The sequence below is a fragment of the Actinia tenebrosa genome, unplaced genomic scaffold (assembly GCF_029948245.1).
Source record: "Actinia tenebrosa isolate PJP-AT-01 unplaced genomic scaffold, QUT_ActTen_1.0 PGA_scaffold2__45_contigs__length_23673736, whole genome shotgun sequence".
Lineage (NCBI taxonomy): Eukaryota > Metazoa > Cnidaria > Anthozoa > Actiniaria > Actiniidae > Actinia > Actinia tenebrosa.
The window spans coordinates 23299075-23314246 of NW_028292579.1; the positions used below are offsets into that span (position 1 = coordinate 23299075).

The window sequence follows — 15172 nt, forward strand, 5'->3', positions numbered from 1 at the left end:
TACAAAAAAACCTATTGGACCAAAACATCCAAAAAATGGGCTCGCGATGTTATTTATTTTGGGGTTGTGAAATTATTTTGGATTCGTAATAAATATGTTGGATTTTTCTTACCTAATTCTTTTCTCACCCACACCTAACGCGAGGAAAGCTTAGGAAAGTACGTGGTTAGATACCACAAATTTGAATATATTTTGATGAGTTTATAAAAAGGAAGTTTCAAATTCCAAATATTGCTTTATAATCCCTCGCAAAAGAGCTTAAAATATAGTGATAGAGATAAAAATAAGCCTCCTATCGGCTAATAGATCGTGATATAGACTTCTCAGGTTACCGTTCGTGTTGTGAGTAACAGAAAAGGAGAGGTGGATAAAAATAGACTCTACGTCAGGTAATGAAATATTCATAATCTTTGTCTTTCAATAGGCTAAGCTTCAGCATTGTGACTACAGTCCAAGCTAAATAAGTCGGGTGATCTAACAGCTTTACTATTCTTCAAGTAAAAATAGAAAATCGAAGACAACAATTTTGGAAATCCGTTCAAGAAAGCGCTGTTCATTTGGTTGGGGAAATTATACAACAGGCGAAATTTCGTGAGAAATTGTGGATTGTTCAACAAAACAAGTGTAGCTCCGAACGACTGACTGACGCTTATGAATATTGAAGCGAGCAACATACCTTAAGGAGAAAAATATATATAAAATAGCAAATGGGTTTCGAGATGGATTCGGGGATTATCAAGCGATGGAAAACGCTGGAAAGTCTTTCGGTTGAAGATTATTTTGATGATATTACTCAAATTCGACGCTGGAGTTCGTCAGGAAAATTGAATAGTGAACGAGCGACGAATGTTGGCACGAAAAGAAATAAGGCTTCTCAGCTTCCTGGAGTTACGTGTAGTGTGTGCAACCAGAGATACAACCGACCTAAACTTTTACCGTGTCTTCATAGCTTTTGTCAGAGTTGTATTGATAGTTTGGTGAAATTGTCAGAGGGAGAAAATAGGCTAGAAATCGCTTGTCCAACTTGTTCAACGCAAAATGATATCCCAAAACTCGTTGAAAACCTGCCAACGAATTTTATACTTCTTCAAACGCTAGCGGAGATGGATGCGCTGGAAGAAAAAGAAAAGCCGATTGTGATTTGTGCGAATTGTGATGATGCGTCGCATGCAACTGGAGTATGCGTTCAATGTGCTGAGTTTCTGTGCGAGAAATGTACGAGCGCTCATCGTCGAGTCAGGCTCACTCGAGATCATTGTATAACGTTATTGGCAAGCCAAAGCAGGCCAATTCCTACAGAAGAACAAAGAAATAACACGTTCCAGGACTTGACCAAATGTAAAAACCATCAGCAAGAGGAATTAGCATATTTTTGCAATACATGTCGCAGGTTCATTTGCCGTGAATGTACGGTTCAAGAGCACGACAAAGTATCGCATGACTTCGAACCGCTGAAGGAAACGAGCGAGACTCGCAAGGAAACGATGGCTGCGCTTCTCGGCGAGGCTCGAGTTCGACTTCCCTTCATGCGCAGGACACTGCTAGAGATTGAACACGCAGCACGCGATATCCCGAGACACGTGGATGCTATAGCAGAAGAAATCCAGAGCTCAACGCTACGTTACGTGCGTGCGCTTCGTGAGCGTGAGTTTCAACTACTCGATGATCTTGACGCATTACGTGAGTACAAGACTACTCTATTGAGCGAGCAAAAAGAACGATTAATGCGTAGAGTGGAGAGTCTAGAAAGTGCGTGCACATTCACTCAGCGCTTGCTCAACGAGGACGACTCACTGCACGTTACTGTAGCAAGTGATTATGCAGTTGAACGACTAAGTCAACTCAACTCCGATGGCATTGAAATTCAACCAGTAGAAGGGCCTGAGATCGAATACGTCGCGCAAGAGGATATGCTGTTCGAAATCATAAACACCGCTGGCAGCGTCGAGAATGGAGCGACATTCTTTAAAGTTCGTATTCTAGGAGAGGGGTTGTTCGAAGCTGCAGTCGGCAAGGCTTCTACATTCACTCTTGCAATGAATGATGAGGTATCGTTGCAGGATTTGGATATCCGCATCGAAACGCCTGATGGAGTTCTGCTATCGTGCGATATAAACCAGCTTAGCGATGGAATAGCCCGCGTCAGCTATACACCCAAGATACGCGGCGAACACGAGATCTCAATCCAAGCGCAAGGAGATCACGTGGAGGGAAGCCCTTACGCCGTCCACGTCAAAAAAGGCCATATGAGCTACGGTAGTAAGAATACTCCGGTATGTCTACGGTTTGGAAACAAGGGCACAGGACTCGGAGAAACCGATGGCCCTACTGACGTAACAGTGCGTAGTAATGGATCAATCGTTGTAGCCGACACTGGTAACCATAGGATACAGCTCTTTGATGGCAGGGGCGGAATACTTCACGAATTTGGTAGCCATGGAAACGAACCGGGAAAATTCCAGTCGCCCGCGGGCATTTGCGTGGATCAGAGAGGAAACATTGTCGTTTCTGATCAAATGAACAACAGAGTGCAAATATTCAATGTAGACGGTGTCTTGTTAAAGCACTTTGGACCTAAGTGTGACAAAGGAGGAGAGCTCAAAGGGCCATTAGGAGTAACAGTTGATGAAGAAGGACAGATTCTTGTCGCAGACCAATCAAACCACAGAGTTGCTATTTTCAACGAAAGAGGATCTTTCTTACAAGAGTTCGGTTGCCTAGGAACCAGGAATGGGGAATTCAACACTCCCTCTTTTATAGCCGTCAACCAAGATGGCGAAATCTATGTCACGGATACCTGTAATCACCGAGTCCAGATATTCGACATGAGCGGGAAATACATCGGGAAATTCGGAAGGCCTGGGACTGGGAACGGAGAGTTCCAGTACCCAAAAGGCATTGCGATCGACGCTTCCGGTTACGTCTTCATATCAGATCGGACCAATCGCGTCCAGGTGTTTAACCACCACTTCCGGTACGTGTGTAAGTTTGGCGGGAAACAGAGTGGTGATGGACAACTGAACTCACCCTCGGGGATTGATTATACACCCGAGGGTCGGGTAGCCGTGGCTGATACCTCTAATAACTGTGTCAAAGTATTTTATTTTCCCAAAGACCAGTCTTTGTAAAAATACTAATATATTCTATGGAATGTCTGTGATTAGGGGCTCTATAAGGGGCACGGTCATGACTGGTCCAAAATAGGGGATCGACTTTATTGATTATCGTGGTAGGCTGTTGAAATTCTCGATGTTTTAATTGGGTATCCATATAAAGTGTTTATTCCTATACACAAATTTATTGTTAAGTACACATGTAATCAGACTACATTCATTTCTGCGACTTGCCACTTAATTTTGGAGATATTTGAGGGCAAATTATAACATTTTACTTTCAAGGGGTGGTGAATACCGGCTAACAAGTCACCCCTCCCCTACAAATCGCAGGTCTCGGTTATCTTGACCTTGCTCTTAATTAAACAGATATAAACACATTAGCAAGAGTCGTGCAACGTCTAATGTGTTTATATCACCGCATATAGCCATTAGACGCCGTTTTATATTGTTCTTTCATAAAAGATTTTACGTCGAGATTGAAAAGCGCTGACATGTTTTAATGTAGTCTATGTCTCCTAATGTATAGGTGGGCGGACAATCAGTCAGTTTGTTGTGATTGATTATTCGATTTAAACTAAACAAAAAGCAAACGAGGCTAATATAGAATAGATAACGATGTTTATAAGTTCTGCGCACACGCGTTTTCAACCAACCAATTGGAGCGCGCGCGTAATTATAAATTATAAATATTTTATAAATCATTCTCAAACCACAAATATTAGCGTACACTCAGTGCGGTAATTTATGTATCATTCAAGAAGCTATTTTTTCAACCACATACGACGAACATATAGACTAGGAATTGGGAAATTTTTTTTTTTTCTCATTTCAGACTATGTGTCATAAAATACTACACAATTTGGTTCTTGTTTACAAGAATTACAGCTTAATTTTCAACTAAGATAAACAACAATCTGGTTGAGAAAAACCTTTGCGGGAAGGATATAAACATGAGGTCGCATTTCGATTGGTTGTTGTAAGTTATCATAGTTTTGTGTGGTGAGCTTAGCAAGGCAAAGCGAAATAAAAATAACTCTTGCCTTTTGTATATCAAAGGGCTTTTATGTGCGGTATTTATAGCCGACGCATATGCATATTGACTGCGCGCTTGCGTCGGCCAATATGTGTTATTTAGTTTTAAATGCTCGAATATTCTTGTACCCAATGTTATCATACTTTCTATTAATCTATCTTATAATTTTTGGCATTTCCTAGCTTATTCGTCGTTCGTTCGCAAGCAAACCTTTGCTTTGTTTTACGTGAAAGCGCAGTTAATAATCACCCCTTACATTGCTGCCTTGTGTTATTCCAAGGTAACAATTTTATACTCACGGGGGTGGGGAGAGGACAACCTGGGTTTGATTCAATGTTTTATTATATGATAACCACTTCTGATGAAGACTTGCTTTACTATTATATTAATACAACAAAATTATGAAACTAAAAAAGGTTGTCAAATTGATAATTTTCTATATACAATATTGTATATAAACATACTCTATAAAAATATAGCAAGTATATATATGATTTCTTAGTAGGATTAAATAGTAAAATGGAATTTCTTTAATGAATAGGAGAATAAAACTAAAAGATCTATTTATTGCGATAAATCTAAACTGAAAATGTATAAGCAACGCGCATCAATATTTTTGTCGCAGGTAAAAGACTGTTCCCCCCAAAGAACCAGATTCTGGGAGGGGACGGGATGGAGTATAAAGAGTGAATTCCCTTTGACCATTCAGTAGCAGAGATTAGATTTCATATCCTTCAGGCTTTGTTAGAGACCGATATTTACTGCTGTTCAATTTGAAGACTAACATTTCATTTACATATCCATAGAAGGGAATTAACGGGAAATATCAGAAATGGGCAAACTGGTGTTAGCACATTAGATAAAAAGAACAGGTAGCCAGAGATGTACAATACCTACTCTTTTGTCCCGCAAGAAGAAAATCGAAGTTGCACAAGCGATGTGCACGTGATGCGCAAGTAACACGCAAGTCATACGAAATCGCTGATGCGTACGCAATGATGCCCAAGTCACGCGGAAGCAAAAAGAATAGAAGCTGACGCGAGCATTACTGCGTAACCTGTTTCAATTCGTTTTAAAACAAGGTGTTTGAAATTGCGTAATGAATAAAAACTTTGTAGAAAATAATGCGCATCATTGCGCAGATAAACTATCAGGCAGTCGAATCCCCTACCGGGTGTTTTAATTCCTTAAAAGTAACCTTCGGGTTTGGTACAACTTTATCGAGTTTCTTCTGAAGCATCCCTGGGGTAATCTGCCATCGAATCAAACAAAGAACCTTACATGCCAAAGCTAGCTCCTCGCTCTGCATTCCTTGAAACGATCCACTTATGTTGAGTATGCGAGTACCGTGCTTTATGTTCTTACTCGAAAGACTGACAAACACCGTATGTTCCCCTGGGGTCTTGGGGCAATAGAATACCGTATAGGTACCGTCTTTATTATCTAGTACATGCGCACTAATCACACTATCATTAGGTGTTTCTAACTTTACTTGAACTTCCTTTCGCTTGCTCTTATGATCCATGGTAGTTACTGTGAAAGTCGCAGCATTCCTAGCCGCAGTAACGGCTTTCGCACCTTTCTTTCCTATCACTGGTGGCAAGCTGAAACGTCTTTTATTTTTCTTCTCTTTTGTAGCTTCCCTTTCTTCTAGGATATTAAGCACAGGTTCACTAACGGAGGCTTTAACACTAGCTGAGCTCGAACCCTCGCCCTCTTGCGCAGACTCAGGTTTGCTTTTGTCCGAGCCAGCGGTATTATTATTAGAAGATGATGTCATGGTATTTTTAGCAGGTGGCGCGAATTCTACTTGTAAACTACCAAACGCGTCTTTAATGGCGCGAACCACAGGTTCCTCCTTCGCCTCAAATGTTATTCTCATTTTTTCTGGTTTCACCTCGGGTTTTTCAACTCGCAGGTTCTCAAGTCTTCCACTAATGATTTTCTTAAACGTTAGTATCTCGTTCTGACGATCCTGTCTTAAAATATCGTCCGCAAAGTCACATCCATCAATTGTCTGAACAAGTTTTCTTTCCATGATTTCTTTCTCTCCTATCAATACGTCGCAACGTCTTTCTTGAACTTCATGAAGTTCTTTTATCAATTGGTGTTCTCTGTCTTTTATCGCTTGGATAAGATGGCGTGACGTTTGGCGTATCTGCCAAGTAATTTCTTCCACTCTGTTTTGCACGCGTCCATAAGTTTTTATAATCTCGTAAACAGCTTTTTGCAGCTCGGGAATTCGCTCCCGAGTCTTATTTAATGATTCCCCTATAGAAGATTTGGATGAATCAAATACGTCCCCCATTGTAGAATGTTTATGTATGCTTCCATCTGAATGAATACTGCGTTGGCATTCTTTACAAATAGTAACATCACAAGTCACGCAGAATCTATCGAGCACTTCATTGCTATGTATTTGACAATTAAGACCCGTGGTTTCTTTTTTCAGCTTGAGCTCTCGTTCCAAAATCTCTTGGAACGAAAGTATTTCATGGTCTTTGGTAAATTTGACTCTTCGGTGAGCTTGGATGCAGTCATCGCATAGAAACTCTTCACATTCCGTGCACCGGGACTGCGCATTCTTAGGTCGACCCTCGCAGCCTCCACAAGGCTCATTCCTCTTTGAAGATTTCTTCTTCTCCAGCTCTTCCACCCTCCTCTGCGCCAATGAATTTGGTAACAGTGATTCAAAGTCACCCTCAACATCTGTCAAACAAACTGGACAAGTCAGCCTCCCTTGCTGGGACTTTCGAATATCCTCCACGCACTTTTTACAGAATGAATGTAAACAGGGTAAAAGTAGAGGGCTTCTGTAAATGCCATTACAATATCTACACCAAACTTCTTCAGGAATTTCTTCGTGAAGATTAATCAACTTGCCCACGTCGGTCGCCATTTTGGGTCTGAATTCTTAGCCGGCTCCCAATGTACCCGTCAGAGCGAGATTTGAAGCTCTCATTGGACACAAAAGCCAGTATTTTTGATGATGGAAGTAAGAAGCCAAGTTAATAATAGAAACGCTTTTTATCTGTTTGGTTTTTGTTGATAATAAGCCAGCTCCTCCCTATGACATACATTCCCTTTACAAAACGTCCTCGTGAAATAGCAACTCAAAGCTTTCAATTTTCCTTGAAAGAAATCCTTTTCCTATGAATGTGGATAGTTTGGTTGTCCTGATTCTTAATTCATCAGAATTCTGGCAGTACTTTTCGTGTGGTTCCTAAGCTCTCGCGGACTCTCGTATGAATTATGCAACGTGTTTATACTTGGCCGACAGGTACGCAATGACTAGAAGAGTAACCACTTACACTTAGAAAATTAAAGCAAAATGCGCTGATATTGATTGATATTATCAAATTCTCTCGTAGAAATTGGCCATTAATTATACATTATAAAAATGGTTATTTTTTCACACCATAAACCAATTAACGTTATTTTCAGCAAATTGATGTGAGCTAATAATCTTTGGATTTCTTCTTCAGATTCGCTGAAGTTGTCTTTGATTACGAAGACTTTATAGAAATATTATAAAACATTTCTAGGCAAATGTCTTTGAAAATTGTCCGGAAGAAACTGTTCTCAAGGAATTGTGGGAAACAAATACTTCAAAAGACTAAGACTCTTTTACAGTCTCCGCTCTGCCATAAAAATAGTGCCCAGCCTCTATCGGTGGCTTGTATTGCGAGGGACTGATTATTATTCTTTTGAAAAAGAATAACACGCGAATTTTTTTTACGAACAAAGACTCTTTCCCGTTGATTATCTTCTTGTAGAGCATTTTAACAAGAATATGGCCCGACTACAAGCTAGAGATGAAAGAAACTTCACTGGCTCGCTTCCTGATCTCAAAGCCTCATTAAAAGCTACAGAACAACAAACAAAGGTAGTGGATCAGAATATTACGACCGTTGAGACTCACTTTCCCAAACTCTCCACTGTTTTACAGCGATATGCAGTTGGAACGGCGAAACTGCGCGACAAAGGCGACGCGTTGCATAAAGCAGTGGCTACGTATGCAGAAAACGAGTCCCAATCGATGAAAGAAGGACTTAACATCTTCGCGGATTGTCTAGCTGCTGTTCAAGATTACAGAGACGCTCACGTTCATCGCCTCGAGGATCAACTCGTGGAAGGGCTGGTAGTTTACGAAACTAAGTGCAAACAAGCTCGAAATGATGTCAAGAACAGCTCCTCTCTTTGTACTAAGGAAGTAAAGAGTTTCAATACTTTGGAGAAGGCACAAACTCAATCGGGTAATAGAAGCCGCATCTCTAAAGCCCAAGCAGAATTTCAAAAAGCCTCCGGTGAGGCAAATCGATCTCTACAAATTCTTCGGCAGCAAATGAATGAATTTGAGGTTCAAAAAATGCGCGATGTTAAGAAGATTTTCAGTGAATTCGTTCGTGGGGAAATGGAATTCTGTGCACGTGCTTTAGAGGTATACACCAGGGCCTACCAAGCCATACATAACATCGATGAAAACCAAGATCTCGATCGGTTTAATCAATCATTGCTTGTCAAACCACCGACTTGGGGCTCGGCTCCTGCTCTTTCGTCTGTTGGTCGGTATAACAGTACACCGTCGCTAGAGAATGTTATAGAAGAAGAAGATGATCTAAACAGAACATTATGAGGAAGTTAACTATCGTTTATCAACTACAAACTCGCCCAGAAAGAGATCTACAAGAGTACTTTTAATCCGTAAAAGATTTTATATTACAACCACGCTAAAAATATATAATTAGTATAATACATAGTAAAGAGAAAATTCATCAACTTGGCGAACTGTATAATTTCTAGCCTAGTAAAAAAAACTATATAAAATGAAATCATCATTGACTACAGGATTGATGCGTTGGAAAGATTTTAACACGAATTCAACAGAATATTTATTGAGATGAATAAATTTTATCTTTATGTAAATATTAGCAAAGTGTCACCTAGATACCAAAGTGCATTTATTACCAAAATTTAAAAGAAATTTTTTTTTTATAGCCTAAGAAATTATATAGAATAAAATGCGTTGGTACTTGATTATGATTTCCCTAGATGGAATGTAGAATTAATGTTTGTTTGTTTTTTTTTTTTTTTTTTGTTTCATTATTCGTTTAGAGCCTAAATCGATTGTCTGTTAAGATAAGCATACTTGTTTTGGCAACAGGTCATGCGGTACGTTACCTCACGCAACGCTCAACTAACGCACAAAGCCGGTTGAAAGATTTTTTTTACTTAAAAAAAAAAAGAAAGAAAGAAAAAAGAAAAATAAATAAATAAATAAAAGGAAAAATGAAGGGAAGTTCTCCTTATGAGAGGAATTGGATGGTAGATTTAACTCTTTGCGTATATAAATAACATTTTGCGTATCTGGAACGGTCTGCATGCTGTCTTCCCTAAAAAACGCTTTTTTTCAGAACTGCGTCGTTAGGCACTATTGCAACGATGAGGCCTCCTTCAATGTTTGATGGAAATGAAAGTCCTGAGTATAAACACTTTTGAGAGCATAAAGTTTCGATGGGTTTCCTAGCCTATTGGCGCTAAAGACCAAAAAAGGGTCCGGCATGGCTATCCTTGGGGAGAGATAGAGAGGTCTAGAGAGATGCCTGCGGAGGAGGATAGGTCCGGCAAAGTGTTTCTGCTGTCATCTTGTGACGTCCTGAATATTGCCAAAACTGGTAATGAACTGGACTGAAGACGTTCCCTTTCTAATACGTTCTACGAACTTGTCTTCAGTGGCGATTGACATTCAGTTTTCCATTCCTTGAGGCGAACTATTCCTATTAGCCGACAACATCGCATCCAGGGGTTAGTGATGGTATTCCTTACCAGTGGCATACCGCGTGTGGTCTTGACCACTTACTAATTTTGCCGCCATTACGCCCTTGTTCCTGACTGATAAACAAAATTAAAATTTTTTGGACTTCTCTGAAGGCGCGAATAAACAGGGCAATTTTCTATGTAACTTGCAACGGAGACGCAATCGTTTCCAAAAGTAGAAACGATTAATTCAGTGCTGCAACTTGTCTCACAACATTTTTTTTTTCAAATTGTGCTGTAGTTTAAACGCTGCAATACTCCATGCATTTTGTGTCGTAACGCCGTTGCAAGACAAATTTCTAATTGTAATTGCGCCTTGAAGACGTTCTCACAAATCGACCTCCTCTCAGTCACGTGTCCGCGATTCAACACAGTGGCTATAGATCAGTATAATTTAGAATAGCCCCTTTCACAGCTCTTTCCACAGGTTAAACACTTTGGAAAGCTCACCATTCATCTCGCCTCGAAGCAAAGGCACGGCTACTTTTCAACTAGATGGCACCAGGAAAGGTGAACGTCGTAAAGGGGACTTACCATTGTATTTTTTCCTCCATCTGGTTTTCTAGTGACCTTTTTGCGCAACTGATATTTTCACGTTATCCAAAAGAACAGTTCTTTAACGTTTGAAAATAGAAAAACCGTAACTTTGACATATTGTTTGATGTGTGTTCCCTTATTAGAGATAAGGAAAATGTGTTGAAATCTCGGCAAATAAGCTTCGGATCGAGCTCCAACTTTATAAGGTCACTAACTAAAACACATTGAACGACATGTCAAAATTTTGTCAAAATTTATATAAAATAAACCTTACTTTTATATTTTAGCAGATATACATTTACAGTAAATTGTTAGCCCGCGTTGCATCCGGAATTTTCTTCGTACTTTACGAAAAAAGTCCCTGATGCAACGCAGGCTGTAAATTGTACACACAGGAACATTGCTTGGGCTGCCTGTGGCATATACTACAAACATTTATTTTCTTAATAGCGTGAGTTCTTCATTGAAAGGGCGTTAGAACGTGATGCACAGATTCCAGCAATTGAATAATGTTTTGAATATTCGTTTACGTTTACGATTCAAATAATCATATAATTAAATGAATATATAATGAACTCTTGAGGAGCACGCTTGACCTGGTTTGACTGTAAGGCCGGGGGGATGCAAGACGTCCAACATGCTTGCTTTGAACAAAAGCAATTTCCATTTCGTACGATCTTCGTTGTCAACTAATATTTTAGCTTGCACGAACTTCACAAATAATGTTAAAGCAAAAAGGTTTACTATTACAATTTGTTTTTCACCCCATTTAACTATTCACTTGTGAGACTCTGGCCCACGCTTAATTCCTAAGCACGTGTGTCTCTAGACAAAACAATCCCTAATAATAAAAGTAGATCACACGGGTGAATTCGAAGCTTTTTTCTGTAAGGGTTACCTGTGCTTTATCTCCATAACTAGCACAAACCTGTTTGGCAACCTTGGCAACCTTTTTACGTAACAAACAGTAATAAATACCTCCCTCATCTCCTTAGCCGCCCACCACGTCTTCTATATAACTAGTTTACTCCTGTTTGGTAAGTCCTGTCTATACCTGAACATTCAGACAACATGTCAAATATTTGCTTCAAAAAGGGCGACCTGGTCTGCAGGAATAATCTAGTTGAACAGACGGTTTGGGGAAAGGATGTCCAACATTAAGGTCGTTACCACTGGTAGCCTCATCAAAAAGGACCTTAAAGATGCTTATTATTTGCCGTATTGGCCCTCCTCGCACTTACCAGGGTATAAATTTAACAACGACAAGAAATATCGTGTGTTTGACTGCCCTCCGCCTTCCGAAGCCTTCATGCACTTTATTTTTCCCTTCCGTAACGTCCCTACGGCGGGAGATGAGGTGCCCATATTGTTGGACCAACAGCCTCCGTCGTTTTTGAGACATCATTGGAAGAAATGGCTTCCTGATTTCCCTACTGCAGATATCAAAACCATCGACGAGGGGCTTCAAGATCATGTACCGATCGTAACCACCGGATCAATGCAAGTTATTCCAGATAACAAACATAGCGTTGACCCAGATGTCCTCTATAGAGTACAGTTGAAGAGCAGTATCCCCGAGGTTGGTGTGACGTGCCCGAAACACTTTATGAACGTGAATGCAGTCTCTTTCCCCTGTTTGGTCAAAGTAGATATGAGCTGGTCTGGACGCGGGAATCAACTTGCCAAGTACAGTATTTGTATATCAAATCCAATAGATGCTGAACTCCCCAAGTTCTTTTCTTACCCTCCATCCATCAAGGTCCCCGAACTATTCATTGCTGTCGAAAACATTGCTTCGGTGAAAGGCGGCATAGATGCAAAGTGTGTCGCTGAAATATAGTTGCAAATCACCTCACAAATGCAGCGGCTAGTAGACTGCTCACAAATTTACGAAAAAAGATAGCGGATGAAGTCTTCTCTCACCTTTATTCTGAAGAGCAGGACACCAATTTAAATACTGATGCCCATATTGAAAGTTGGTTTACATGACAGTGAGGACGATGTCAATGATGATACTGATGAAAATGAATACAGCGATGGTGACGATGGTGCTGGCACTGATGAAGGTGGCGAGAGTGAGGAGGAAGACTTTTAATGGACTGCTGATGTAGCTATATCACCGCTTTCATTATTAATATATATTATAGACATTTATTTTTACACATTCATAGCACATTGTTCCTGTTTTAATTTCTATATCGACTGAAATAAAGATTTATTAAGGAAAAGAATGTTAATAAAAAGCGTAGCCCCCCTCTCAATGCCTCACGTTTGCTCCCCCCTCATTTTGGGCAATTTTTTTTCCGGTGGCACCCCCCTCAAAACCACCAGCCCCCGCCCCCCTCCCGGTAAAAAATGAACGGTCCCTAACGCAATAATATCTTTGCGGCATTTATTTGAATTACCATCGGAATTTAGGAATGATCGATAAATGAGGAAATTGGTCGAAAAACCTCGTTCACAAAACATGTGAGATATCTCGTGTCACATATGATTTAGTCTACGCCGCAGCCCATTCTCGTTATCTCGTACCCAGAGCTTCCTCATCAAAAATCGGCAATATTCGGCTAATGAGTAGGGTTTAGAAATGAGAATACTCCGCAGAGGTCCCACAGCCGTCATATATAAGGTTCGGTCCCAGATCCTCTTCAGTGGAGAAACTTATGTCGGCTGCGGAGCTCAGACTATTGAGTCCGTGTAAGAATTCAAATATAAATCGCGTACGTAAGTACATGACTATTGACTTATCACATTCAACATAACATTCATGGTTTAAAAAGTTATCCTTCAGTTGCCTTTTTTTTATTGAGAGTTGACTTAGTTATGCGCAACACGCATTCATCATTGAACGCCTTGTCCTCTAAAGACTCTCTCTCCTGGCCATAACCATCCCTCGACACCACCGTTCTCTCTGTTGTATCCCTCGTCTTGTTATCATGTGTCACTCCAGGCGTCATTCCATCATACCCATGTCGCTCTCCAGGCCTTCCTAATGCATTACTTCGCACCAAATACAACAATCCCTGACCATAACCATTCAAATAGCCTTTCAAGTAATCCCCTCTGGTTTTCACATTAGGGTGCTCATGTAAAAGATGCTCCAGGACGCCCTTCATGTATCCTAACTCATACCCCATGTAGTAACCATTGGTTACAGTCCAGTGGAGGTCCCGGATGATAGCCTCGATTTCAAGCAGCGAAGATTGAACCAATTCATCTTCTGGTGATGTCATCTTTTGCTCAATGCCGTTTGATTTATGCAAATATTTCTAGAACACTTAAAATAAAAGGATATTGTAGGTGTTTAAAAGAGAGGTTAATTTGCCCCCTTTGTTAATCCGAGGATATTATTCAAACGCAATCCAAGCCTCAAATGCCATTTAAATTGACAGATATAATAAAACTCTACAATTTCGCTTGATTACATTTTATATCCTATACATTGGACTTGATAATTATTCGTTAAATAATTTCGCAGTTGTATCCAATAAGGATGATATTGTCTTTCATCGTATAGTCACCAATAAGGCCCCCTTTTACGAATTCGTATTGATTCGCCTCTGTTTAGAAATGTTCAGAAGACCACTACTGCTATTAATAGCCTAGCCCATTGTAAGCACTATATCCGGACCTCTTTCTATCTGTGCTTCCTGTCAAGAGCGTTCAGTGAAATTTACCGGAGGGATTTGAAACAAGGGCGCCGTTAGGATATAAAAGAAAACTATGTAATGCCTTTTTCCGGGGAACCACTTACCAACTTAGTCACAATTGGGTTTGATGAGGCCTTTGATTACTTGCAGTTTGTCTTGATACCGTCAAACCTCTGGAAAAACGTTTAAAAAAGGGAAAAAATGCTGTACTGCATCGTTCGGCGTGTTGAAAATGCTATGAAACAATGAGAAAAATGGAAGTTTGTCCAAACAAGTGGTTGCCTGGTGACGATAGTTTGTGGTTAGAGACGTACCTTTCTTGTGGTTTGTTAGTCGTCTTTCTCGAACCATGTGTTACGAAACAGATGGCCAAAGAAGGCTTTAAATTTTAACGCTATCCTGCATAAAAAAAACTCTGGACTGATCAAAGCTAGGGCACGGGTAACTCACAAATCAAATCCTGAAACAACCTCTGGACTGATCAAAGTCAGCGCGGATTGACTGATTAAGCTCACAGAAAGCGAGCACTGAAACAACCTCTGGGCTTATCAAAGTCAGCGCGGCTTGGCTACCCTTAGCCTGCAAAGCAGGTGTTCTTTTGGATTCGGGATAAAACTGGGATTTTGGGGAAACTTTGGAAATTTGGAACGAGCGAGAACGTAGTTGAATCAGGAACCCCAAAACCCCGATTCTTTCACAAACCCACAAGAACAGCTGGTCTGCAGACTGGGCTACCCTGAAACAATTTCTAGGCTAATCAAAGTCAGGGCACGGCTAACTTACAGATCGAAACCTACAAATTATGGGCTGATCTAAGTCTGGGCATGGCTAACTCATACAGATGGAATTGGAATTAGTGTGTTGAATTATGCTAGAAGGAGGAATATAAACAGTACCCCGTTGTTTTGGGACAAATTGTGTCCCATAAGTTAACAATAAGAGATGTATGCTGAAGCTCTGACTATGGTTTGACTCGAATCTCCTTTTTAACTAAGGGCATTATAAGTAGCAACACTCCT

At 40.3% G+C, this 15172-nt stretch overlaps 3 protein-coding genes across 3 annotated transcripts; 2 read left to right on the plus strand and 1 right to left on the minus strand.

Annotated features, from left to right (window-relative positions):
* The first annotated feature begins 430 nt into the window (after nt 1–430).
* LOC116298567 (E3 ubiquitin-protein ligase TRIM71) lies at nt 431–3616 on the plus strand. The gene has a single exon (XM_031707082.2). It carries the CDS (start codon nt 708–710, stop codon nt 3126–3128), a length of 2421 nt encoding a protein of 806 aa, XP_031562942.2. The 5' UTR covers nt 431–707; the 3' UTR covers nt 3129–3616.
* Nucleotides 3617–4688: 1072 nt separating this feature from the next.
* LOC116298568 (E3 ubiquitin-protein ligase TRIM45-like) lies at nt 4689–7349 on the minus strand. The gene has a single exon (XM_031707083.2). It carries the CDS (start codon nt 7046–7048, stop codon nt 5300–5302), a length of 1749 nt encoding a protein of 582 aa, XP_031562943.2. The 5' UTR covers nt 7049–7349; the 3' UTR covers nt 4689–5299.
* Nucleotides 7350–7820: 471 nt separating this feature from the next.
* On the plus strand, nt 7821–9186 carry LOC116298549 (CBY1-interacting BAR domain-containing protein 1-like). The gene has a single exon (XM_031707057.2). The coding sequence runs from the start codon at nt 7943–7945 to the stop codon at nt 8783–8785; it is 843 nt and encodes a 280-aa protein (XP_031562917.1). The 5' UTR covers nt 7821–7942; the 3' UTR covers nt 8786–9186.
* Nucleotides 9187–15172: the final 5986 nt, after the last annotated feature.